At 40.5% G+C, this 27,111-nt stretch overlaps 2 protein-coding genes across 2 annotated transcripts; both read left to right on the top strand.

Annotated features, from left to right (window-relative positions):
• Positions 1–526: 526 nt before the first annotated feature.
• On the top strand, positions 527–1,573 carry LOC120739806 (G-protein coupled receptor 151). Its single transcript, XM_040041698.1, has one exon. The coding sequence runs from the start codon at positions 527–529 to the stop codon at positions 1,571–1,573; it is 1,047 nt and encodes a 348-aa protein (XP_039897632.1).
• Positions 1,574–17,235: 15,662 nt separating this feature from the next.
• Positions 17,236–24,836, top strand: mavs (mitochondrial antiviral signaling protein). The gene is made up of 5 exons (XM_040042343.1): positions 17,236–17,344; positions 19,968–20,090; positions 20,613–20,793; positions 21,867–22,591; positions 23,582–24,836. The coding sequence occupies exons 2-5, from the start codon at positions 19,968–19,970 to the stop codon at positions 24,200–24,202; spliced, it is 1,650 nt and encodes a 549-aa protein (XP_039898277.1). The 5' UTR covers positions 17,236–17,344; the 3' UTR covers positions 24,203–24,836.
• The last annotated feature ends 2,275 nt before the right edge of the window (positions 24,837–27,111 follow it).

Raw genomic sequence — 27,111 nt, 5'->3', positions numbered from 1 at the left:
CAAGTTTCCCTCCCCTAAAACTGAACTATATTTATATCACTTGGCAAAATTCGAAAATTTGAGGCATATATTGGTGGGTTTACGGTAGCGCAGGCTTATTATGGCACGATTACTCTTGCATGACTACGTTTGTGAGGTTGTGGATGTAAACCATGTCCCGCTGCGCTCACATTTTGGGTTGGCTGCAGCCCGGAGCGACACTGTTAAAGTGACGTGAGTGCTTGACGATACCAAATGGAAGCATTTGAAATAGCCTACCTGCCTGCCCGCTCACCCACTCGCTGATGCGCTCACGACCCCGTCAGAAGCGCTTCAGCACTGCGTTGCCCCGGACAGCTCCTCCGACTGCTCTGCTTCCAGGATTTGAGTCTGCGGGACAGTTTGCTGAATACGTTTTGTTACTTTAACGAAGGCAAACTTTCAAGTCACGGTGGGAGAGATGAATACTGAAAGACCATCAAATGTCTCCTTTTTTGATTTCATTGGAGGAGTTCAACTTCTTCAAGGGGAGAACACCCGGACAGCCATGCCTGTCCTCTTGATCGGTGTCTGCGTGTCCGGAGCGGTTGGGAATTTGCTCGTTTTGCTAATTTTCATCCGTGACTTCAGGAACGGAAAGGGCTCTGAGGTAAAAGCACTTCTCGCTTCTTTAGCTTCTACGGATTTGGTGATCCTGTTATTGTGCGCGCCCGTGCGCGCCATCACCTACTATAAGCAGACCTGGACCTTGGGGAGTTTTGTGTGCAGCACCACAGACTGGTTCCAGCACTCGTGTGTGGTTGCAAAAACTTTAATCCTCGCATTCACCACCAGAGCCAAACACACTTTGATTCCCAGCAACGCCACGGGGGGTCTGCACAACCCGACGTGGATTCACGGAGCCCTGGCGTTCATTTGGATAGTGTCCATGATGTTTCCCATCCCTCAGATGCTGTTTGCTTCCATGCTGCCGTATGGCCGCGACAATATTTGCGTCTCCGAAATGCCAGCGTGCGCGTCTGACTTCATGAGTTTGTTCTACAAAATTTATCCGACTGCAACCTTTCTTGTGCCAGTCATCTACACAGTGGCCTACTACACTAAAACGCTCCACACTGCGGTGAACCACGCACCGAGACCGCAGCACCAGAGCAAAGTTATCCTGGTTTTGTTGTGTCTGAGCGGCGCCCTCGGGCTCATGCTACTGCCGGAGTGGGGGACATTCACCTGGATCAGACTCGGCTACTCCAGGCCTCCCGTGGGTTTAATGATGTTCGCGCAAGTCCTCCTTTACGCATGCAGCTCTTTGTCCCCGGTCATCTTGATGACCATGTACGACGATGTGCGTCAGGGACTGATCAGCATCTGGTTCATCGGGACCTGCAGAAGCAAGAAGCGCGTTCCCCGAAAAAAATGTCCAAAAACGGAGGGGAACGGAGCAGAGGTCGGGGCAAACGCCGTCACCAACGCGATCTCGCCAGGGAACGAGAAGACGTTCCCAGATGTGGAGCACTTTTGGACAGGGCGCAGAAACACACACGTGGAAGAGGACCAGGACCCGGTTCCATGGGAGAGAGAAGAGAAAATGTTGTAATCAGAGTATTTTTTTTTTCCCTTTTAGCAGAATATTTCTGCTTGTTCTGGACTGGTTGCTAGTTTTTTGACCCACAACGCAGACCCTGGCTGAAAGTCTGTAGTGGCCTGTTTGCTATCTTAAGCTTGACTAGATGTAAAATAAACTCAAACAGTATGTTTCGGTGTTGCGCATATTTCTGTTCTTTTGATCTGAATATTTCTTTTATTTGCCCGCAGTTTTGATACGCCGTCACTTAGGACATGTTTAATATGTAGCAGAGGAGATTTGTACAGATAAGAAGCCGGTGTAAATACTCAGAACATTCAAATTGTGATTGTGTACATGTGATGCATATCATCGATATTAAAACCTTCTCAAATACGAATCGCTCTGTTTCGTTTTTCCCCCTGAAACACCCACCCGACCTTAATCACTGATAAAAATACAATTCGACCATCAAATCGCTCCATTTAATTCAAAAGGTTTTGACATGCCATGCTCTGTACAAATAGATCATTCCTCCATATTAAATTCACAACTAATCCAGCTGCATAATTTGGGTCAAGTGAATAATGATATTTCACTGAAAGCAGCATTCACTTTTAGAAAGTAGTAGTGCATAAGCTGGACACTCAATGACCCTTTTTTCACCTTTATGAATCAACAAAGTGATAAAGAAAAAATGCAATAATCCCCCGTTTGAGTGTAAAGTAGCTAAAAATGGCTGATCACATAAATAAATATATGTCAAAATTATACCCAACTCTTTTTTTTTACATTTATTTCTAAAAGGAAAAAAAAGACAAACAAGCACATTTTAAATGAAAGGAAAGCCAACATGAAGCATCTCTGTAAGGTCTTCTGGCACTACATGCCACCAGAACAGGTTCAGTGTACTTTGGTAGTGATACTCCAAGTCTCTGGATCTCTACAGTGGGAATGAAGCACCATTCAAAATATGTTCCCTCATTTTGTGTTTTGATGAGCCTGTTAAAGTTGAACTTTTTGTAAGGTGTGTTTGAAAGTAACACAGCATTTTAGGAAAGGAACATCATACTAACAGTAAAATATGATGGTGGTAGTGTGATACTCTTTGTTTGTTTTACTGCCTCAGGACCTGATAGACTTGCTGTGGCACATGGAACCATGAATTCTGCATCTACTAAAACATGAAGGAGAATTTGCGTGGCCTCAAGCTAAAGCACACTTGGGTTCTGCAGCAGGACAATGATCCAAAACATACAAGCAAGTCCACCTCTGAATGGCTTAAGAAAAACAAAATGAAGACTTTGGAGTGGCTTAGTCAAAGGCTCCTGACCTGAATCTGATTGAGATGCTGTGGCATGACCTCAATACAGCAGTACTCTCCAATGTGGATGAATTACAACAATTATGCAAAGATGAGGGTGACAAAATTCCTCCACACAGTTGAAAAAACCTCATTGCCAGTTATCACAAAAGCTTGATTGCAGTTGTTGCAGCTAAGCGTGGACCAACATGTTATTAGGTTTAGGGACAATCACTTTTTCACACAGGGCCATGTATTTTCCCCCTTGATAATAAACATCTACATGTAGAAACTGCATTTTATGTTTACTTGTGTTATTTAAATTTGTTTGATCATTTGAAACATTCTAGTGTGACAAACATACAAAAAAAAAAACAGGAAATCAGAAACACTTTTTCACACTGATTTCTACTCCATTTTTGCAGCTCTGATTCTTGGTTATCACAAAGAAACTACCACACATAGTCATTACACTTCTTGAAGCCTGCTTTAATAAGTCATTTACAGGTTATGTGTTTACATCTAAAAGGTGACTAAATAAATATTGGTAGGTTGATTATTACCAGATTTTTTAACCTCTGAAATACGATTCCTGACATCGGTCACTATGGACCTATTTAATTCTTTTGTTCTAATTTGCAACCTTTTGCATAAGTGGCCTGAAAATATTGTAAAAGTACTGACAAGTGTGACACATGCATAGGATGAATAATTCACCTGCAGCTCCGGGGCCATTGTGCATGTTTTATTTTTTCCCTGTGGCTCAGTGAACTAGCCAATCTGTCACAGGAAAGCATGGATGTCAGCACCCGTGCCTGATACGCTATTCATGTGTCGAATTCTATTTGGTTGAAAATTATAGGCTTGAACAGCAAACAACTGGGAGTAAACAACAATGACACAGACAGTGTCATTAGTGTCATTAACAATTATTTTCAACCCAGTTTAAAATACAGTTAGGTGCATTATTTGTCATTTTCTCTGCACTTCAATCCCATCTTCAATGATTTTATATTATTCAAGATGGGATTGAAGTGCAGACTTTGTGCTTTTATTTAAGGGGTTTAACCACAGTATTGCATTTGGAATCGATACATAGTGCCCCATTTTCAGATGTTAAAAAATAACTGGACAAAGTAACACAGTATCTTGAGATGCTCTGCTAGGTCTTAACTGCAGACACCATCAGTTGCTGCTTGTTTGAACACCTAGAACAGGATAACCTGAGTGGAGTGCCCACTCAAGATGAGACTAAACAAACCAACATCAAACCTTTTTCCCGCCCTCTGATCTAGATATCTTTGCCTCTGCTGAATTATTTTTATATCCCCAGTGGGGGGAAAATTATTCGCTCCACTAAATGTTTTTTTAGCATCATGCTTCAGAGTTGTGATGCTGTGAGAAAGCATGGTTATGCAGGACATCTCAGGAAAAAAATGTTATTGTTTTTGTGCTATTGGCTTGCAACTGATGGCACAGCTGCTATGATGGGCTGATACAGAGGACCAAGCACACTCAGTGATGCAGCAGGTGAACACTGCACAGAAAAGCAATAGTAGGAGGGAGCAGTCTGACACAAAACAGACTATTTTCTTAGTCTAACAAGTTGGAATATCCCTTTAAAGCAGGGGTGGGCAACTCCAGGTCTTGTCCTGCAGGTTTTAGATCTCACCTTGGGTCAACACACCTGAATCACATGATTCGTTCATTACCAGGCCTCTGGAGAACTTCAGGACATGTTGAGGAGCTAATTTAGCCATTTAAATCAGCTGTGTTGGTTCAAGGACACATCTAAAACCTGCAGGGACACCGGCTCTCGAGGCCTGGAGTTGCCCACCCCTGCTTTAAAGCCTGAACTATGAAATAATTGAAATACATTTGTTTTAAAGTGTAGTATTTATTGAAACTTCTGACAAATTACAAAAAGTAAAAAATAAGAATTTGTATATAAGAGACTGAATGAGTTTTATAAAAGAAGGATTAATTGACATAATAATAAAGTAATAATAAAGTGTTGCTTGCTACTTTGCTAAATATTCTTAAGGTAATGTAGCTTTAGTGACATTTGAAATGTACATTAATTCCAAAAATACCAAACTAGACCTGTGTGATGTGTTTTGAATGTGAACACTGTTTAGCAGCATCTTGGCAAAATGCATCTAAATGACTGAAGTCTAATTTTCCTTTTGTACAGGATCATGTCCAGAAATTTGTTTACGGAGTTGCTGCCTGGCACCTGTTGTGAAAGTTCCAGTTATGCTGGAAGCACTGCTGTGTGTGGCTTTATAGTATCATCCAGAGGCACAGGATGTTTCTGCAGCAACTGTGTCGACATGACTGTCATGAGAGAGCGTTACTTGAGGCCCCGCTCTGATGACCTGTTGGCTAAGATCTGTGGCAGAATTTCACAGTTAGACAGCAACTACAGTCTCAGCTGCAGAGCACCTGTCCATCTGTCTCTGGCAAGTGTCAGTTTCATAATTGTTGTGTCAAGTCTGATTAGGGTGCCTGTCACAAACAGACACACCCGTAAAAATCCTCTTGGTAACAAGATGATTAAATGTTCAACAATGTTATGTGTCTCAAAGAAAATTTGTCATATTTAATTATTTAAAAAAGTGTCATTTTATTGTATTTATGCTTTTTGCTTTACTTTTTTTTCATTATCTGAGAGCTCAAATGCTCTGCCACCTAAGAAAACACCAGCAAATAAAAAAGAAAAAAACAGTGCAAAAGCACACAAAACACAAGAGAAGTTGAATAAAACACAAAGGATGTAGAAAGTACACAATACAAATTTCCTAATGACTGGTGTTTTGACCTCTCAAGGCGACTGTAGGATAGTCCATGGATAGTACACATATTGTTCTCAAAGCTCCTATACTCTGGTTTCCATAGTGATTCTACATTAACAAGGACTTTTTCACTTTAGTTCTCCTGCTAATGATGGTCAAATCCAGAATAGCAATTCAGCTTTTAGCCGTTCAGTCAACCTCAATACAATTGCTTGCTCATCTTCCGCTACCATGAGCTAACTACCAAGGAACCTAGCTTAACATCTTTGTTTCTGATGGAGCATTTCCACTCTGGAAAGACACACAACAAGGTGTAGATTTCCCTTTGCTGTTATGCCCAGGGAATGGCTTCCTGGGTGAAAAGTCTCCATTCATAACAGGTGACCCTGAGACATGAGGTGCACTGCAACTTTGGAAATGCTAGCAAATAGACAAATGCTTCAACAGCACACAAAACACAGTGGAAGTTTAATAACAATAGAACAGAAAAATAAAAAAACTGCAAAAGCTCAAAAAATGCCTCATAAAACACAATAACATGACGAACCACCAGCAAAGCAACAAGCTAACTGTAAATGGCTAATAGCTAGCACAAATCTACAGTTTTATAAGAGTCATTGGATTAAAACACACATTACCTTGCATCTTTTTTTCTCTTAGATGAATCCTTCGCTTCTTTTGAGCGTGTCTCATAGCGATTCTTCGCAGGCTTTGGTTTCTGTCACTACTGCAGTGGCTCCATAGTCAATTGACTTGAACATTTGGCTCCATATTGTAGTGGTTTGCAAAAGGTCCCTGGATAGAGATCAGGAGGAGATATAAATCCCTGTGTGGTTGTATCAGGAAGGTCAAGATAATCTGCCAAATCAAATATGCAGCGCTACCAGCAATGGCAACCCTTTGTGAGTAAAGGAGGATCTGGAAGTAGCTTCTATATACCTGATGTAACATCAAGGTTAACTGGGAAGTTTTACCTTTGAAGTAAAACCCACTCATTCTCAGTTTAGGTGGGTTTAGGAATCAGTTTGAAGCATTTCTTTACATACCTTTGATGGTTTGTTCCGGGCTAGAATATACTTTGTTTGCATTTCTCCTCTATCCTTATTGTTGGGAGAAAAATATGTGTACAGCCTTGTATAATGATATGATTGTATTTTTAATTTGCTGTCTGAACACATTTTAATGAGATAAATGCATTAAAGAGTCCACAAGCTGATTTTCACTTTCTGCTTGAGATCAGAAAGCAGATGGATATTCCTGTCTTCCAGCTGTGCAGTGTCCTTCTGAGCTTTGTCCAACTCTGCTTCCACAGCCAAGACACGAGCTCCCAGCCAACACAGAACAGCCACCAATTAACTACCTGCTATGAGCGCCACGACACCATGGCGACCATAGATCTATCATTAAGTTCTGTTTGTCCTGTTTATTTCTTTAAAGGGCAAAGCCTTCCTCCTCTTGTTTCCCACTCATCTGCCGCTTCCTGCTGCAGACTCACAGCATAAGCAGAATGTTAGACATTTTTCTCTGAAAGTGTCCCATTTTTATCCAACAGCTGCTTCTAAATGAGTTCAATCAGAGAAACGCTGCAGACACAATAACATGCCATCATATTTTGTGCATTTAAAAAAAAAAATGGAAGTCTTGGAAATGGCTGTACAGGTCTGCCAACCTTGGATACCAGGCTTTGGTATTTCGTAAATGAAAGCCTTGAGTAAGGTGAAGATACAGATTAAATCCTCCAGCACAGAAAAGGCATGGTTCCAGCCCTCCAGCTGGGAACATAAAGGACACCTCCTGAAGAAGACACTTGTATTGAGCTTCCTCTCTTATCTTTTGAGTATAAACTGAAGATAAAAAGCCCCTCTATAAAAAAATAAGTTGGTTAGAGCAGCTATTTCTTAGCATTTGCCACTTCTTCTAAAGTGCATTAACCAAAAATTTCCATTTTACTCGTCCTAAATGGTTTCCTCTGGAACTGTTTGGCATAGATGACAAACCACAGGTTTGTCTTGTTTAGGAGCAGGTGGGCGAACAGCTAATGGATCTTTTTATTTTCTTTACAAAACCTGGTCAACCACCAGTGGTCATGACAACACTTTTCTTACCTTCTTCATTGAAGATGCATTATGAGTAATCAGCTTTTAAATGGTGAAGTAAACCAAAGGGTGAAACCACGTCTCAAAATGGGGCTAAGTGTTACAGGCCACTGATTTATTTATAGATAGCTTAATTGTTCTTGATGGAAATTAATTCTAGTGTCATAGTAAGTTGTGTGAGTCAAACAGAGTGAGGACCCAAGGTGCAGGACTCTGAGAAAAGACTAACCTTAGAGCACAAAGAACTGAAATACAAAGACTGTACTGAGAAGATTGTTGGAAACACTAACCAAGAAAATAAAGCAGAAACTTCCAAACCAACAGGAGACACAGAGGGAGATCACGACAATGGACAATGGGAGACTGAGACATATATACACTGTAGGGTGGTAAGAGTGGAAACAGCTGGGGAACACAGAAGGAACAAATTAGGCTTGACAAGAAAGACGAAGCAAAATTGAGCTTAATGCAGACGAGCCTGAGACTAACAAAACAGAAGCGACAGAGACGAACACTACAACATACACACATAGACACAGATGAGACAGACTGGACATGAAAGGGAACTAACTAAATCAGACAAGGAACTAAGAGCTAGAAACATGGATAACTAAACTAAGGCGCACAGGGAAATAATACCAAGTTAAAATGTCAGAAATACATCGTAAACCCATACAAACTCAATACACTGGGTTAATGACCCAGGCACCATGACATCTAGACCATATGACCGACGTCAGATTTAGACTCATCATCAAATACTACATTATGTCTTAAAAAACAGCAAACCATGTCCTTACCTAATACTGTCATATCAGGATCATGCAGAAAGTCTTAGGCAAAGCATCTGTAAACAACGATGCAGCGAACAGCAATGCAGGAATGACATTTTCTTCTCTCATCCCAAAAAGCTGTACGAATATACTGTAAATTCATGTGTTACAGTTCTGTCACCATTAAGGAACTTTAAGAAGTAGGTTAATATTTCTCACAAGAATGAACTGGCAGTTAGTGGAAGTAGGAGACCTCCCCTGTCACGGTCCTGGGTGACCCAGTGTTTTGAGTTTTGTATCATTATTGAATTTGATTTTGTCATAGTTTATCTTTTCTAGTCTTTTGGTTTCTGTTTTCTGTTCCATGGTCGCTGTCTCCCCTGTCAGCTGTATCCCCTAGTCAAGTCTGCCTCTGTTCTGTTTCCTGTTTTACTTTGAAAGTCTGTGTCCTATGTCAGTAGTAAAATATTGTAAGTTTTGCTTCCTCTTGGTCTTGTCAGATTACTCTCAGGTGTGCTTTCCTTCTGTGTCTCATTCCCCCCGTTATCCCTCAGTGTATTTAAGTCCCGTGTTTCTCTTTGTCAGTGTTGCGTCGTCTGTGTTCCACCCCTCATGTAATGTCAGGTTTCAAGACTATGCAGGTCATGGTCATGTTGCTTGTTCTTCTATGTGTTTCATAGTTCTTTCATGTTCATGCACAGTCTTGTTCACAGTCGTCACAGTTTTTAGTTTCCCCAGTTTAGGTTCCAGTTTAAGTTTCTCCCCTGTCCTTACTGCCTTGCTTTCTTTTCTGTTATTCAGCCATAATAAAAGGCTCGCCCTTGTTTAAAGTTATTTCCGTCTCCTTGCCTGTGTCCACGCCTGGGTCCACACACACCTTCACTCGGTCTCCGCGGACCGTGACACTCCTCATGGACTGCAGGTCGGCTCTGCTACGTTGTATTAAAGGTTTACATTTTCAGTCAGACAAAGTTTAATGGCCTCTTTGCAAATCAAGCGGGAATGAAGCATTTTGCTATTTTTTGGGTACAACTGTCTTGTGCTTTATTTCATGTGCATACGTGCTAAGAACTGTGTGATGTTCCTAATGTGTTTTGTAGTACAGAAGTATCAGAGAAAGACTCGAGCAATAAACACCTGCTTCAAAGAACCGACCTGTATCTGTGCTGTTGTGGAGAGAGCTGTAGAACACATTTAGAATGGATTATAGTGGAGACTGTGAATCACATCTTCTCATCCAATATCAGTCTCTGTCCTCACAAATGCATTTCTGGAAGAATGGTCAAAAAATACCATAAACGCTCCTTAACCTTGTGGAAAGCCTTTCCAAAAGAGTTGAAGCCTTTATAGCTGCAAATGTTTGACCAACATCACATTAAACCCTATGGATTAAAAACGGAGGGTCGGTCAAGTTCATTAGGGTGTAAATCCTTTTGGCTACAAAGTAGTTTCTGGTTATTCAATGAAATGGTGACTTTTAGGGGGTATGAGAAGAGATCTAAATGTAGAGGCACAAATTGCTCAGCAATCCTCAGGCCAGAGAAATAATCAGACGGAACTTCTGTCACATCTTTTGAGGTCTCTGCTCTTCTCCTGTAGTATCCCCTGAAGCAGTAATTATGGTAGCGGAGGAGTATCATGGACCTGAGCTGTATCAGTTCAAGCTCTTAGACCAAGAGTTGGTACTGCCTGATGCCAGAGCTCCCTCTCTCTCCCCATTTTGCTACCATCCTACCATCTGCCACTGATGCTGAGCCATATGAGCATCTGAAGGGAAAGAAGACAGTCTGGCCTTGCAGCTGTCCAACACAAAAATTTAAACCCTTGTGCCAAAACTAAATAAGACTAAATAGAGAATTGCAAAAGATAAAGAACAAATAAATAAAAATGTGGCACAATAAAAACAGTTTCAAAACTCAAATGCAAGGATGTATATATATGCTTTTTATATTTAAATAACAATTATAATTTCTTGACAGATTATTACAGCTTAGTAGAGATGGATGTAGATAGTCAGGTGGTCACCAGCACCACCATTAACCCACATCAGTTGCGTCAACAGTCTAACCTTTGAGTGGTTGTGAAAAGAAACCTGCTTTTAGTCATCTGTGTGTTTACCAGTAAAGCAGAGGCCGCCTGTGGCTCCAACGCCCCGGCAAATTTGACATTTTAGTCTGCCTGAGTGAAAAGAAAGGTTACAGGTTGAAGAGGAAAAAAAATGAGCCTCTAAAGCTCTTCAGTATGATTGTGCTCTTGCACATAATTTATTCATTGGCAGTAGACCATGTCTCCTAATGTCTGCCCCTGGGTCATTTGGTTTTATATTCACTTTATTTTTAGGGGTTTTCAACATCCTAGGATACTAAACCAAATAACAGACCGGTTACAGGTTATGAGAACTGGCTGGTTTACTCCAGACGTGACACTTGGCATTCAAGCAAAAAAACGTAAATCTTTGTTTCATCACCCCAGAGAATTTTGTTTCCCGTGGTCTCAGAGGCTTTCAGGTGTCCTTTGCCCACCCGCTTCGGATGTTATCAATCCATACAAAGGGCATTGTATTACCAAACAAGCCTGATTGGTGGACTGATTGAAGCCTGATTCTACCCTGATTCCCCAGGTTGCTCAGGCTGCCAAGTAAGAGTCCAGGTGGTTGTAAATGTCTTCCATTTGCAGATCATGGAGGCCAACGAGGTCATTATTGGATCTTCAGTGCAGCAGAAGTTTTCCCCCAGATCTGTTTCTCAGTGCATTCCTGTCTCTGAGGTCTAAAGAGCATTCCTTGGACCTCATGGCTGGGTTTGTGCTCTAACACGCATTGTCAACTATGGTGCCTTATATAGACATGTGAGTGCTTTTGCAAATCATGTCCAATCACTCTAGTCAGTTTAATTTTAATACATTTTTGAGAATTTCAAGTAAACGTTTTGCACTTTGTTATTATGGGGTACTGTGTATAGAATGTTTAGGTGAAAAATGAATTTAATCCAAAAAGGCTGTGACATGACAAAATATGGAACAAGTACAATGCTGTGAATAGTTACAGGATGCACTGTTCATTACAGTTTTCCTACATGATAAAGAATTGAATAAATGTGTATGATTACAGAAAAACATGTGATGGCTTACTGGCCAGAAACTTCTTTTCTAATTCACAGAAAGTTTCTTGCTTGCTTTCCTTCTTTTCTTTTACCTTTTTTTTACCTATGTTTTTTATCATTTAACCAATTATTTATTACTAAATTAATTTGGTGTAATATGAATATGATTGGACAGGTCTTTTTTAGTAGGAAAAGCTGCAAAACCTATGAAAATACAGTTGAAAGTCCAAAGTCCCCCTATCATATTTTGAACCAGTTGGGCTGGATTGGAGTCTTTGCCGAACCAGTTCTGGCCCCCGGGCCTTAGGTTTGACACCCTTGATCTATCTATCGATCTGAAAAAGAGAAGGAGAGAGAGCCTTATCAGCCTTATCAGTGGCTTTACAGAACTCTTTTAAAAAGAGGCTAGTGTTGCATCACATCTGGCAGGCAGTTCCAACATCTCTGAGGGTAATAGCAGATTTTCATTTAATCCTAGAATAAAAACACTGCCCAGGACATTTATATTTTAGTAAACAAGCAGCAGGGTGGTAAAGTTCACTGTAATGCTCCCCAGACCCTAAGAAATGGAAAAAAACCAAACATTTTTTTTTTCATTACAGCTACGATTTATGGCTCATTATTTGGGCCAACAGGAGTCATTTAGAAAACAGTTTGTAAAGGGACAAAAAAAGAACATAAAAATTAGAGTTTATTTGACAGTTTTTACATTTTAAGTTACTTTTATATTCCTTCATGCTTGTTTGATTAAACATTTCAGTTGCGATTGCAGCGCTCCCTACAGTCAGCAGAACTCAACCTAACGATCCAGGTAATGACGATTTTAGTCCGCTGACTCATAGCCAATCATTTCATGCAGGGCTACAGTTTGGCCTTTACAACATTACATTTATCTAATGCTAACAAATCTGCTGATCGCATTATGCTTCTTTTTTTTCCTATTGTTGATTTGGCTAGGATTTAATGTCCATGTGGCTTTATTAAGGGGGGATCAGTTTTTCACCGGGGCATTTTCTGCCCCAACTAACTGCATAACCATTTTTGTTTATGTAACAATTTGCCTTTATGTCTCTCTTTTATAGCAGAGATCCAACTTATGACCCTGGTGATGTAAGTGCATGTCTGAGCTTTTCAGGATGCAGATCAGAAGCACATACGGTTAAGGCATTCATAATCTCTAACCACTTAGTGGATAATCAGGTTGGAGTTCTCAGCAAAAAGCCACGTCTGCCTCCTTCCTGTTTCCTTGTCCCCTCTGAAGGATGCAGCTGTATTTGAACAAAAAAGAAACTGTAGTCATTAACCTGGTTCACAGATTTCTTGGCTCTTTTCCATGTGGGGCTAATCCTTCAGTTGTCTAATTATGGCTCCACAGAGCCACAAGGGTTCACCCCAGGTTCATCATCTCCAAGGCTTAGGAAGTCAGGAATGGTCCTTAAAGGTTAATTCTGTGAAACCTTTAACCTTATGACTGAATTTTTGTCTTCTTGGGCTTTTTTGTGGGGGGTATATTGCCCCCATTTTTTATTTATTTTTTTTTTTTTTACATGGAATCATATATTTCATGTCTAATGGACAGAGCCACTGTGATTTCACCCACTGGTCTCTGATGACACATTTTGAACCTTCATTGTTAACATGCTGGAGCAGTAAGTTGTCATTTGCAGCTTCATTCGCTTTAGCTTCATTTTTCAGTCTCAATGACTGAAGTCTGACATAGCCATTCTTTTCAACATGCCTGTCATGCAAGATGCTGTACTTTGTGGGGGTTTTTTTAACAGCCAAGGGGCTGTGACAAGAGTACAGTCCTTCTCTTTTATTTAGATGTACATGCTGCCCCCCTATTCAACTGTGATGGGCTGGTGATGTTGCCTTGGGCTCATACTGTGGCTTTATTTGCCTTTCTGTGTCCTCCTCCTGCTACGGAGGGTTTGTCCAATAAAACAGTAAATTTCTTACAGTAAATACCAGATTTTTCACAATTATAATCCTACATGTTACCAAACAGTTAGGCTTTTAAGGAGGTGATTTTCACCACTTTAGATTATTTTTGAGTCATTAACAGAGGATTAAAAGGATTACAAAGGAATGAAACATCCAATTTGCTTTCATAGATATTTTTCATGCTAAACCATGCTCTCTAGGCCCAAAGTGAGTAATGTGAGGAGTATTGTCTAATTATAATAATAACCTGTCTCAATTTCATACAACACATCTGGATTTCTTCATGCTCCAGCTGATTGAACACAACTGTGTTTCAGCCTCTCCTTGTCTCTCCTGGGATTGCCTGGCTGTGACCTGTTTTTTCATTCACAGTCCAGTAGTTCAAAACGAACACTTTAAATAGCGATGAGCAGACAAAGAGCGCCACCACATTTGCAGAAACATCTAAAAGGAATGTACTGAAAGACATCACAGGCTGGCTCCACCCACTGATGCTACACAAATCATACAGTGATTAGTACAAAACAAGAATCTCATCTTCTAGAGTCAAATGTGAGGCCATGCAACAGGACAGTGAACCCACGAACATCTGCAAATGTTTCTGCAAAAGAAAAAAGTAATTGCTTTGTCAGCTGGACTTTCCAAAACTGTAATTTTATATTTTTCTGCTTGGAGTGCCTTTTTTCCTGAAATGAATGATCTGTACATTTGACTTGAATTTGACTTATTGAATATTTCCACCCATAACCCTGGGTTATATATAGTGTAAATGAGGCGGAAGAAACAACAGAAGGAAATCCATTTTCTAATGATAATGTGAAATGTGTCATTGCAGCTTCAAGGTTCTTTATACACACATTTCTCATTCTTCTGATTGTAACAAGCAGATATTTTCAGTCTTTTTCTTGTCTCGTGTTCACAGTTTATTTCGACTGCCCCCGAGTGGATACAAAAAGAACAACAAAAAACTGTTATTCCAGGTTTTAAAATAAATGTGTGACCTCCGACCCCATGCTGAGAAAAATTACATTTGTGACTCCAGACTTGACAAAGTTCCCCTGAGAGTAGTGGAAGACAATAGAATAGTGTTTCACAGGCAGAGTAATGATTCCCCCTGTGGAGAGAAAACTAATCGTAATGTGTGAAATTAGAAAGCTGGAGTTCCTGTAGTTGCAGTTTAATAAGGAAAATTGAAAAAAAGTTAATATATGTTTGCAGGAAATGAATGGGCCAAGACAACGAAACGTTTTTTTTTCCTCACGTACTTTGAGAGATATCAACTCAAAGCTGCGAGCGCAGTTACAATGAAGCATCATCTGTGGAATGTACTTTCACTTACTGCAGTTTTAAAACATTTATACTATAAAACCTTTGTTGTAGTGCAGTAAGTGTCTTATAAACTAGTTAATGTTACAAATGTTCAAATCCCTCTGGTAATTTGTACCACTTTTAATGTTTTTAACACAGAGAAACATGTTCATGACACGATACTGTCACGCTAAGGGCGACCTTATCTTTAAAGACATCCCTTAAATAAGCAGTAAGCCTCTGAGAGTGAGCAACTAGCTCCACCTTCTGGTTTAAAATAAGCATATGCCAAGCTTTAAGTTTGACTTGCTTTGATTTTGCTTCTTCTGTGCTATAAAACTGTTTTATTTTTTATGACTCTAACAAACCTGTTTGCTGCTTTCACTTTCTTATTACCCTTTGACAAACTTAAGTTTGGTGTGAAAATAGTGTGAGAACTACAGTTTATTTAGCTGAGATATAACTATACAACTGCAGGTATAGGTGCAACAATGGACTTCAAACTCACTCAAGAAAATGGATTATTGCAACTGCAGCTCTTTCAGCAGTTCATTGCCCTGCATGTAGCAAAACAAGTGAAAGCTTTCTATCAGCTTTAGCTTTAGCCTCTAGAAAAATAGGACAAAAGCAGAGTTTGTGCAATTCTAACGAGCTTGAGTGTTTAGAAATGGTTCTCTGGGCTTCTTAAAGGGCATTCAAAGCTCTTCATTGGATTTTGGCTGCTTTTGTTCTGTTCTCTGTCAAGAGGATCCCACACTGCTTCAGTAATGCTGAGGTTCATGCTCTTGTGTTTTTATTGTATCGTATGCTTTTATTAAACTGTTGCCAGTTGGATGTTTTCAAGATAGTATTGTATGTGGATCCAAATCCAGTGGTAATTAAATGCCATTAATTTTGGCAAGATCCCCAACACCACTGACTAAAATACCGCCCCAAACTATAACAGAGTCGCCAGCATGTTTTACATGGTACAATGCTGGCTGTTGTACCACTCTCCAACCTCCTGCATACACACTGACAATGATTTGAATTTTAAAAAATCCAATATTGATTCATTCCATAAATCTGTTGCCACTGAATTTCAGTCCAGTTCTTGTGTAATTTGTAATAACTCTGCCTCTCCCTGTTTTCTTACCTTAAAAATGGCTTTTTGAAGGCCACCCTTCCACTGAGACCATTTCTGATATGTACAGTGGCTTGCAAAAGTATTCGGCCCCCTTGAGCTTTTCCACATTTTGTCACATTACAGCCACAAACATGAATCCATTTTATTGGAATTCCACGTGAAAGACCAACACAAAGTGGTGTACACGTGAGAAGTGGAACCAAAATCATACATGATTCCAAACATTTTTTACAAATAAATAACTGAAAAGTGGGGTGTGCGTAATTATTCAGCCCCCTGAGTCAATACTTTGTAGAACCACCTTTTGCTGTAATTCCAGCTGCCAGTCTTTTAGGGTCTGTCTCTACCAGCTTTGCACATCTACAGACTGAAATCTTTGCTCATTCTTCTTTGCAAAACAGCTCCAGCTCAGTCAGATTAGATGGACAGCGTTTGTGAACAGCAGTTTTCAGATCTTGCCACAGATTCTCGATTGGATTTAGATCTGGACTTTGACTGGGCCGTTCTAACACATGGATATGTTTTGTTTTAAACCATCCCATTGTTGCCCTGGCTTTATGTTTAGGGTCGTTGTCCTGCTGGAAGGTGAACCTCCGCCCCAGTCTCAAGTCTTTTGCAGACTCCAAGAGGTTTTCTTCCAAGATTGCCCTGTATTTGGCTCCATCCATCTTCCCATCAACTCTGACCAGCTTCCCTGTCCCTGCTGAAGAGAAGCACCCCCAGAGCATGATGCTGCCACCACCATATTTGACAGTGAGGATGGTGTGTTCAGAGTGATGTGCAGTGTTAGTTTTCTGCCACACATAGCGTTTGCATTATGGCCAAAAAGTTCCATTTTGGTCTCATCTGACCAGAGCAGCTTCTTCCACATGGCTTGTGGCAAACTGCAAACGGGGCTTCTTATGGTTTTCTGTTAACAATGGCTTTCTTCTTGCCACACGCTGGACCCTATTCAGCAGCAGCTTTAAAATGCTATTGAAAACAGCAGCGTGTGTGCGCGCGCGCGCGTGTGTGTGTGAGTGAGTGCACAGATTAGGATCAGGGATTAGGGACAGATGTAAACCAGAAATCGAGATCCAATGTAATACGGCTGCCGTCCATCACAGCAGAAGAAAGGTCAGAGTTAGGGTCAAGTATAAACAAGCCACGCCTTCATTACGTCTTCATTGCAGTTTCTATTGGCCCAATATTTGATTGATGGCGCTGTTTTCCAATAGGAGAGCAGGAGGGAGCCCTCGTGGGGGGGAACCGCTGAGCAGATGTGTGTGTGAGAAGACGAAGAGGACGCAGGTTTTTACTGAGTGCAGGAATCGCTGTAGAAAGGGAGTGACGAGCTGCAGGGACACGAAAAAGTAAAGGTGAGCACTACATTATGTAACATTACGATTTATGAAGCTAAATTAACCGTGCTGCTCAACAGAATCGATGTTTTAGCTCTAATGTTAGCAATTCATTTTAGCTGGAGAGTGTCGTGTCTATCTAATTTCTTGTTGGCAGCAGTTGACTGTTATTTCCATTTAGTTAGCACATACTCGGTTATTTCAGACAGGTTTCGATCATTTACAGGCAGGTGTCAGTCCTTTTCTGTGTGATGTGGCTGTGTAGCCTTTTTAAATTTATTTGCAAACTTCGTGTCGCGAATTGTTTGACCCCCAAAGTAGATTTGAAAGTTTAACGTGATATTGCAGTAACTGACACGCGGTCGTACGTGTAGTTTGTGTGCACCCTATTTCCTCCTTCCTGACCTTCTTTGGGTGTTTTCCTCCAAAACGGGTTGGAGCAGTTATTACCCAACAAACGTCTCAGTGTCTTTCTTTCTTTCTTGTGACCTCTTTTTGTCTTGAGAGTTTTTATTGGACTAAAATAGCTGCGGTGGTATTATCTTACTGGACCAGACGTCTCTATGAAACTTGATCCTGAGACTTGGAAAGCCAAGGATATTGGCAAGAAATGACCTGCCACATTAGAGGTCATTCATTGGGCTCAGCTGTTCAGAAACTGTCCTTGTGTCAAGGTGCATTTTTGTGTCCTTCCTTGTCTTGTTAATCTACAATCTTTCCTCGCTTTATACTTAGACGCCAGCTTGGAAATAATGCACACTCTCAAAACTTCTTCCTGTTAATCTTAAGGTTCAACACTTTGTCTACCTGTCAGGTAAACTATGTCCTCTGTGGGCTATTAAGACAGCCAGGAAGACTTTGCTCTTTGTTTGCTCCCCCTGACATCACTTCCGTTTTGAGTCACAGGCAGACTGCTTTTGCTGATGTCCCACATTTATTCAGAACTTTAGAGTCCCATATCTTTTCTTTTTTTTTTTTTTTTTTTTTTTTTTTAAAGCTAGCAGTGACCAGTGTTGGTCAAGTTACTTGAAAAAAACCACAAAAAGTAATCCCGTTACTTTACTGATTACTTATTTTCAAAAGTAATTAATTACTTAGTTACTTAGTTACTTTTTAAAAACACGATTTACAACCTGAATAGGTGATAAAGCGATAGATCTTTCAGCCCAATTCTACTTTTTCTGCATAATCCATCATACAGAATGTAATCAAATGGAAAAGTCTCTTTTTTAACTTGTTTTATCAGTTTTAATCTTTTAACTTTATGGATCAAGCAAAAATTTAATTATATGCAACATTCTCTGAGTTGAATAAATTAGTTTAACATTTAAACCTATTTTCTACACATTCCAGCACATAAAATAAAATATTTTTTGTGTTTACACTCACTCTTTCAAATAGATGCAAGTAAAACAGCAGAAAATAAATAAAGTCAAAGACTAGCGGTCCTGTTGCTCTATTTTCACCTGTAAAGCAGGACTGCGGTAGGCGGAGGTTTACCCTGGTGCAGGTGTGCCGCGGTCAGTTGAAGAATCCGCGAGTTTCTCTGTGAGTTTGCCATTACGTGGTAGCACACTCGGTGCTAGCTTGGAAGTTTAGGGGTTTTTTTTTCGCTGTAAAAAGAAGTTTTCTTCCTACGCACGATGGACACTAATGTTTTTGTCACTTTTTATGGAATCAAACTCAAAGTAAGGTCAGTACTTCCACGCTTTAAACGCTGCACGCTCATACTCTCTCCCACAATCGATATATGATCCATTGTTGATCTGCACACAGCTGTTGTCACTAACTGAGCACTCGCTTATGTCACTGTCGTGAGACATTCTTGCAAAAAATCAGGGTTTTAGTAACGCAGTAACGCAGCGTTCCTACGGGAAAGTAACGGTAATCTAATTACTGTTTTTGCAATAGTAATCCCTTACTTTACTCGTTACTTGAAAAAACGGCAGTAACGCGTTACAAGTAACGCGTTACTGCCCATCTCTGGCAGTGACACTGATATTCTGTGAAAATGATTCCCCCCTCATAGCAAATGCTAATCTAGCTGTTTAGGTAAAAACAAATGAAAGGGCTTAAAGTGTATTCAACACAAATAAGTGATCCCAAGCCTTCATTTGACCCTAAAAATATGCAACCGTGTTTTAGAACAGCGGCTTAATACTGCACATTGGAAAGTCAGGTATTAAATCCTGGAGATGATTAATCAGTGATTAGTGGAGCCTGCTTTCTTTCTTCTTACTCCAGGCGGCTGCAACCTTGATACAACGAGTGTATTATTCCCTTTGGGAGGGGATTTTTGGCTTTGTCAAGACTAAAAGGAAAAAAAGAGGTTTCTAAATGAAAGAAAAGCACTTTCCCTCCTTTGCTGCCCTTTGCTTGCATTTTCTCTTTCACTTTCACTTTCATTGGAAAAGAATCCCCTCACTGTGCTTTTCAATCCGGTTTCATGGTTTCACTTTTAGGGTACTTTCACACATCATTTGTAGTGAGGCTAAAAAAATAAAATATAAAATGGTGTTATCTGACATTTTGAAATGTAGTAAAGTGTTTATCTGGGTGTGCAGCTGTAAATAGCTGTAGAATCTGAGAGTTGATAACAAAAGTAAACATTTGTAATATTTTTGCCCTTTGACTTTTCCAGATGTCGTTCGCCGGTGACAAACTGTACAATGGATACATACGGCGGAATATGGCAATCATCGTTTCCAAGGTGAAACCGAGAGAAATAATGATGCATCTGCCTTGCCTGACTGCTTACGACAGGGTATGTTTCAGAAAGCTCTCAGACTAAGAATTTTGTTGTTCTGTTTTGATGCACCCCAAGTATACTCAGTCCTTCTTTTCTGTATATTACCATGTTGTATAGCCACATGTGAACTGTGTTTAAATACAGTAGCCTGCATTTCTTTATTTAAATCAGAAAGTGTTCATTTAAACCAACCAATTATTTGCTGTCTTTAATGACTATTTAATGCTCCTATGGAAACACATTGAGCAGTACAAGCTTTGTTAGTTAGGCAACCCCAAAAAAGGCCTCAAACTATTTTGCTATTCCTTGCACGACTCTCACTGTAAAAATTACATTTGTTGTTTTGGTAAACACACTAGTGTCACTGATTAAATTAGCTTTTGTGGTTGATTGGTTGGTTGTTTATTGATAACCGAACAGTAAAGGGCATTAGCACTGGTAAAGGCATATTTTAAAGACTAAACTACTGATGATTTGTCTGTTATCTATTAAACTGAGTTTGTTTTCTCACTTGATCTATTTTTTAACAAATCTTAGGACGTCATTGAGGCAAAAACTGAGACAAGTGGGAATTATCAAGGCATGATGCTTCTTTTGGACTGCCTGAAAAGAAGAGAAAACTGGCCCGAGCAGTTCATTGAGGCACTTGAGGCATGTGAGAAGAGAACCATTGCAGCGGACATCAGAGCAGAATACAACGCTCTAACAGATGTTAACAGTAAGTTGCCAAATAATTTACCCAGCACCGTACATGATAGTGTTGAAGTTTATGCAAGCAGTAACGGATACAGTCTTGGTACACACTTTTGACATGACAAAGCACACTTGTCATTATTTATATAACAAAAACTAAGCTATAGAGCAGAAGTAATGTGTGAATTACTAAGTAGCAAGTGTGAAAACCTCTACAAAAGCAGTTGATAAAGTCCATTTTTAAATCTGAAGCATTCAGGTATGTAACCAGTTCCCCAGAGGAAAGACATCAGCAATGATCCTGTTCCTGTCCAACAGTATGGGAACGGTTCAAAGTCATTTCTGAAGTTCTTCAGTGAAAACACCTATTGACAAGTAGAAAACTGAAAAGTTGAATGCCTGCAAACCGCAGTAAACTGAAGTGACGCTGTGAAGAAGGGTGGAAGAACGATGTGAGAGACTGATAGTCATACAGAAAATAATAGAAGTTATTTCTGCAAAATGTTTTCACAAGCAATTTCTCCATTGTTGGCACCATTTTTATCAAATAAGTAATGACATGCTGTAATACATCCTGTGTTTTTGCTAATCTAGACCAGATTATTATTATTTTTTTATGTCCTGGTTTGTTGGATTACTCAGCGTGCTGGAAATGACAGTTTGAACTCAACCTTCTCCGAAACATAAACAGCTTGTGCAGATAATGCAAATATGTTTCAACCCAAACGTGTTTACAGTCGCTCAGAAAAGTGATTATATATACATTATTATACAACAAACATTACTCTGTTTGTTTAGATCCAAGACTAAAGTATATTGGATTCATCATTTGTAAACACTGCTTGGAAAACTGTTACAATTTAAATGGATTCCTTTTTGAAGAACACTATGCAGAGCGTGTTGCATATAGAATAAATATATACATTTTCATTTTTAAAATGAAAATGTATATATATGTGTATATGCAGCATCGCAGAGTTCATGACAAATTCATTTCTGTATAGTTTCACATTTAGGTAGTCCTTCAGGATTTCACAGAGATTTACTGATAGGATGTCATGAGAGATTTAAATAGCAGAACTGTTTCCTTTGCCCTAGATTCCAACCCCAGCTCCTCTCCAACGTCTGTTGTCACGGCACACGTCCACCCGGCACCATCTGCCGGTCATCTGCCCATTCCAGAGAGTGGTGATAACAGTCGGGATGCTCTAGCTCTGCCAGCTGTAGCTCCTTCAGCTCCTCCAGCTCCCCCAGAGCCAGCTATCCAGGCCCCACCCTCTCCGAAAATTCCAACACTGCCACAAACCCCCCAGAGTGCTGCAGACCCAGGTCCCAAAGTTGTTTCCCCACCTGAGCCTGTCCCTGAGCCTCCAAAGTCAACACAGATTGAAGTGGCACATCCTCCATCAACACCTCCTGCTTCCCCCAAGACCACACACATTCGGGTGACATCCACAGAGAGAGAGATTAATTTTCGCAAGGAGCCAGAGGAAAACTCTGAATCAGATATCCAAAATATTGCTGCTGGAGCTCAGGTGGGCTCTGGAGATGGTGCCATTTCTGTCAACAGGGAAACCACTCCTCCACCACCACATCCAACTGAACACCATGAAGCCGATCCTCTCAGAAGCAGGATTACCAAAAAGAACAAGGAGCCAGAGAGTCCACCTGAAGCCCAGATCAACTCTGATGTGACTGATGGACCCTCTTTCTACACAAGGACCCCAGAGAAGCCTCCGGTCCAGGACAGCACTCCTCCATTGAACAAAAATCCTGATGCTGTCTCACAGCCTGAAGAGATTTCTGGGCCTCCTTCTACACAGGTGAATACTAAAATATGATCATTTTAAGACTTGAATAATGGCACCTCCTGCAACAGTGCTGTCTGATATTCACTTAACTTAGCTTGGTGCTTAAACCACCTTAGGCAGCATTTCGTTCAAAATGAGAAGCTTTACCTCTGTGGTTTCTTTGGGTGGTATACTCGGCATTTTTTTTTCTCTTTTCTAGAGAAATTTCATTTCTATAAATATAAAGTTACATTAAATTATTTATACTAAGAACAGTAATCTGTGGACAGAGAACATGCAAAGGGTTGCTACAATTGTTTCCAAATACATACAAAAATAACCTTTGCTAATAGTATTGCAGTACGATTGTAGCCTTTTCTTCTTCTTCTTTTTTTAAGTAACTTTTTTTTAATGATCCAACTATATTGTGTATATCCTTGAACCCTAAAAAGTATGTTGAAAAATGTGTAATTTTTTAAAGGGCCTTGCTAGTTCGACCTTTGTTGGGACATTACTGTATTTTCTGGCGAGTAAAAGTCTCCAGCTGACAGTCACTGGAAGGGCATAACACCACTGGACGTGTGCCATTAAGCCACATGCTCACATTACTGCAGGGTATACAAAAAAACTGGAAGGCACACACACAAAAACAATTTCTAGCAGTCTTATAGGCCTAGTCTTTCACAAGGCATCTTTTCATAAAACCCATCCTGCACATTTATTTGTAAACTTTTGGTAATGATGATTTCATTCAAAATGTCAGAGAGGAAAATACTCTAGAATACAATTAAACGTGTACAAGTGAGAAAATCCGGTATAAAAGTTCTCCTGTATGACATGTAATATATTTAATGGAAACTTAAGTTAGCATTTTTGACAGTAGTATGTATTAGTGTTATTACCAGACCTCCATATAGGTGCTTTTAACGAACCTATAAGCTTTTACACATACCTGAAAGTTAGGACATTGAAAAATTGCAGTTTGGCAATAAAATTGACCTCTGTTATGAATTTCCCCCACAGATTGTTGAAACTGCAGCTGAAGCCTCCCCCAGGCCTGGTACTCCGGTGATGGAGGCCTCTCTTAATGATGATGTTTGTCTGAGCAAGCCAGGGCAACTCGTCAGCATCCAACCGCAAAATCAACCCAGTCCTACTATCCTCGCGTCCAGCTCAGAGCCGCAGCCCTACTCGGGCAACACTGAGCGTCTGGAAATAAGTGAAGCTCCACCGGATGACGTGTCCTCTTTCGACTCCGCAGTTACTACAGTCACGCCACTGCCATGCCAGGAGACAGGCTTCGCTAATCTCAACCATAACGAACCTGAGGAGAACCAGTTTGAGTCGCCGTGTCAAAGCTTTGAAACACAGGAGCTGGTGATACATGCGTCCGGTGAGCCATCTATCCCTAACCTAGACGTCAATGGTGAAACGGCCAAAGAAATCTCCTCGGCACCACCGTCATTCCCACATGCTGCTGCTGATTCTGGGAGTTTAAACACCACCTTCAAAGCAGGAGAAGAGCCAGCAGATACTTCAGCTCCGTGGACCCATCTCAGCCAATCACCTAACGCAAAGTACATTCTGGCCGCTGCAGGAGTGGGTGCCTGTGCAATGCTGATGGTGTGGAGGTTTAACAAATAAGGGGATATAATACCTGGAATGAAAGAGAAGATTAGACTTTGAGGCTTTTGAAAAGGATTTTAGGTGCCTTAATGAAATCACTGCCATGGGTTGGCATGAGGCAGCAGTTTAATAATTACCTACAGTAATTACAGCTGGCTCTGCAGACCTTTGATCACGTCACTAATGACCATTCTGCTCTTAAGTTTGACATTTTATGTCTTTATTATTGAGTGAGGTTGACTATAGGGAACAAAAACCAAGTCTACCCTTACTATTCTAGTTGGGTCACTTCAAAGAACTGGGTTACAATCTCAGGTTATTTATGCACTTGTGCGATGCAAATGTGTGTTTTTTAAAGGCGTGTATTAATCATTGTTTGCATGTTCTCTGACAAGCTAGATAAGACTGTTGGCTGTCATCCAGCATGAGTTAATGAATCAAGGACCTGAGTTTGGCTTGTTGGGGACTGTGGAGGCAGGAGTACCAGTAGTTCACCACAGTGTAAATTCTTTGTTTTCCCCTATTCATAGTGGGGAAATATGGCTTTAAATGTATTTATTTGTAAATATTTATATATATATATATATATATGTGCTATATAGATACCATCCATCTTCATCCGCTTTATCCGAGGCCGGGTCGTGGGGGCAGCAGCCTAAGCAGAGAGGCCCAGACCTCCCTCTCCCCAGCCACCTCCTCCAGTTTATCCGGGGGAACACCAAGGCGTTCCCAGGCCAGCCGAGAGATATCTCTCCAGTGTGTCCTGGGTCTGCCCCGGGGCCTCCTCCCGGTGGGACACGCCCGGAACACCTCACCCAGGAGGCATCCTTGTCAGATGCCCGAACCACCTCAGCTGGCTCCTTTCGATGTGGAGCAGCAGCTGCTCTACTCTGAGCCCCTCCCGGATGGCCGAACTTCTCACCCTATCTCTAAGGGAGAGGCCTGCCACCCTTCGGAGGAAGCTCATTTCTGCCGCTTGTATCCGCGATCTCGTTCTTTCGGTCACTACCCACAGCTCGTGGCCATAAGTGAGGGTAGGGACGTAGATCGACCGGTAAATTGAGAGCTTCGCTTTTACACTCAGCTCCCTCTTCACCACGACGGACCGGTGCAGCGCCCGCATCACTGCAGCCGCAGCACCAATCCGTCTGTCGATCTCCGGCTCCCTTCTCCCATCACTCGCGAACAAGACCCCGAGATACTTGAACTCCTCCACTTGGGGCAGGAACTCGTCCCCGACCTGGAGTGGGCACTCCACCCTTTTCCGGCTGAGAACCATGGCCTCAGATTTGGAGGTGCTGATCCTCATTCCAGTTCGAGCTGTAGGCCTTCACCCGATGAAGCCAACAGAACCACATCATCCGTGAAAAGCAGAGATGAGATTCTGAGGCCACCAAAGTGAAAGCCCTCCGCCACTTGGCTGCGCCTAGAAATCCTGTCCATAAAAATTATGAACAGAATCGGTGACAAAGGGCAGCCCTGGCGGAGCCCATCACCCACCGGGAACGAGTCAGACTTACTGCTGGCATTGCGAACCAAGCTCCTGCAACGGTTGTACAGGGATCGAATGGCCCGTAGCAATGGGCCAGACACCCCATACTCCCGCAGCACCTCCCACAGGACACCCCGAGGGACACGGTTGAAGTCCTATATAGATACCTAATTACTTATTTTCAGAAAGATTGATGTGCTGTTAACATAAAAAAACAAACACTCAGCAATCAAGCAGTCAGTCAGCTAATCCCTGCATAATTTTTTTTTTTTTTTATTTTTTTTATTTTAAACAGCAGGTAAGTGTTTTCTCATCATGGCAGTGATCATTGTATCATAACCTGGGTGTTTGTCTATGGCGTTTGACACGTGTCCTCTTCTACTTTCATGTATCTAAATGCGTGTTTAAATTTAATCAATGTTATTTTACGGTTAGAAAATGTCAATAACTATATTTTGCAACTGGCACCTACTTTTGCAACAATTGGCACAATTTAAGCCTAAGGTTGTCTTATATGGTGCAAATGTTTGATTCAACATTTAAGTCGTCAATAGATGATTTTTCTCCTTTAAATAAAAACCTGTTTAGGTTTGTTCTGTAAGTTGAGAGGTTTTATTGTACATAGTTATGTCAATAATGAAATTTTAAGGAAAATCTTTTGCACTTTTTAAGAGCCTTTTTGAGCTGCTGAGGTGATGACATAATTACAGTTCATGTGGTTATGTAATCTGTAAAAATGTAAAAGTTCCTAAAATTTATATGCACTGATTTGGCTTTGCACTTCATCATTCACATCAATAAACTTGAATTTCTGAAAAGATGTATGGTTTTTTTTTTTTTTTTTTTTTTTTTTTTTTAAACTGTAACCACTGAATTTCTTTAGGAAATAGTTGCATATAATCAGGCATAATAGGCCATGAAATAAAATTCAGATTCTCATTATATTTACTGTATTTCATGAAATTGTGTTACTAGTAATGCCTCTAAAACTATGCTTCTGTCTATCTGTCAATGTGTCTGTAATATAAGATAGTTATGTAATTTGTAATTTTTTCCCTTTCGTTTTGACTTTGTTTTTATTTCATCTTAGTTTCAGTTGGTTTGCTTTTTTCAGTCTGTTGTTTAAATGTTTTAGTTTATTTTTTTTATTAGTTTCGTCTTAGTTTTATAATATAACTGAATACTAAAACTACGGTTATTTGTTCTATATATTACTTTAGTTTTCAAAGTTCAAGTTTATTTTTTCCTATTTTTTTTATTTGCGCTATTTAAATAAGAGTTTTGAATAAGAGACAACATAACAATACAAAGTTTGACTTGTGTATATTTAACCTATTTTCTACTCCCAGACATCACGTTTTTCATACTATGAAGAAAAAAAGTGACATCAGCCTCTTTTTATAAACCGTTTTCCCGACTGTCAATGTCGCCGTTT

This window comes from Simochromis diagramma, unplaced genomic scaffold (genome assembly GCF_900408965.1).
Source record: "Simochromis diagramma unplaced genomic scaffold, fSimDia1.1 OVJJ01000304.1, whole genome shotgun sequence".
Classification (NCBI taxonomy): domain Eukaryota; kingdom Metazoa; phylum Chordata; class Actinopteri; order Cichliformes; family Cichlidae; genus Simochromis; species Simochromis diagramma.
This window is presented reverse-complemented; position numbering and strand designations above follow the sequence as displayed.

Bases quoted from the DNA above. Each gene is read 5' to 3' on its own strand.
- LOC120739806 (XM_040041698.1), top strand. From the start codon at position 527: ATGCCTGTCCTCTTGATCGGTGTCTGCGTGTCCGGAGCGGTTGGGAAT.
- mavs (XM_040042343.1), top strand. From the start codon at position 19,968: ATGTCGTTCGCCGGTGACAAACTGTACAATGGATACATACGGCGGAAT. The intron at 20,091-20,612 runs GTATGTTTCAGA...AACAAATCTTAG, and splicing joins GCCTGACTGCTTACGACAGG to GACGTCATTGAGGCAAAAAC. The intron at 20,794-21,866 runs GTAAGTTGCCAA...CCTTTGCCCTAG, and splicing joins CGCTCTAACAGATGTTAACA to ATTCCAACCCCAGCTCCTCT.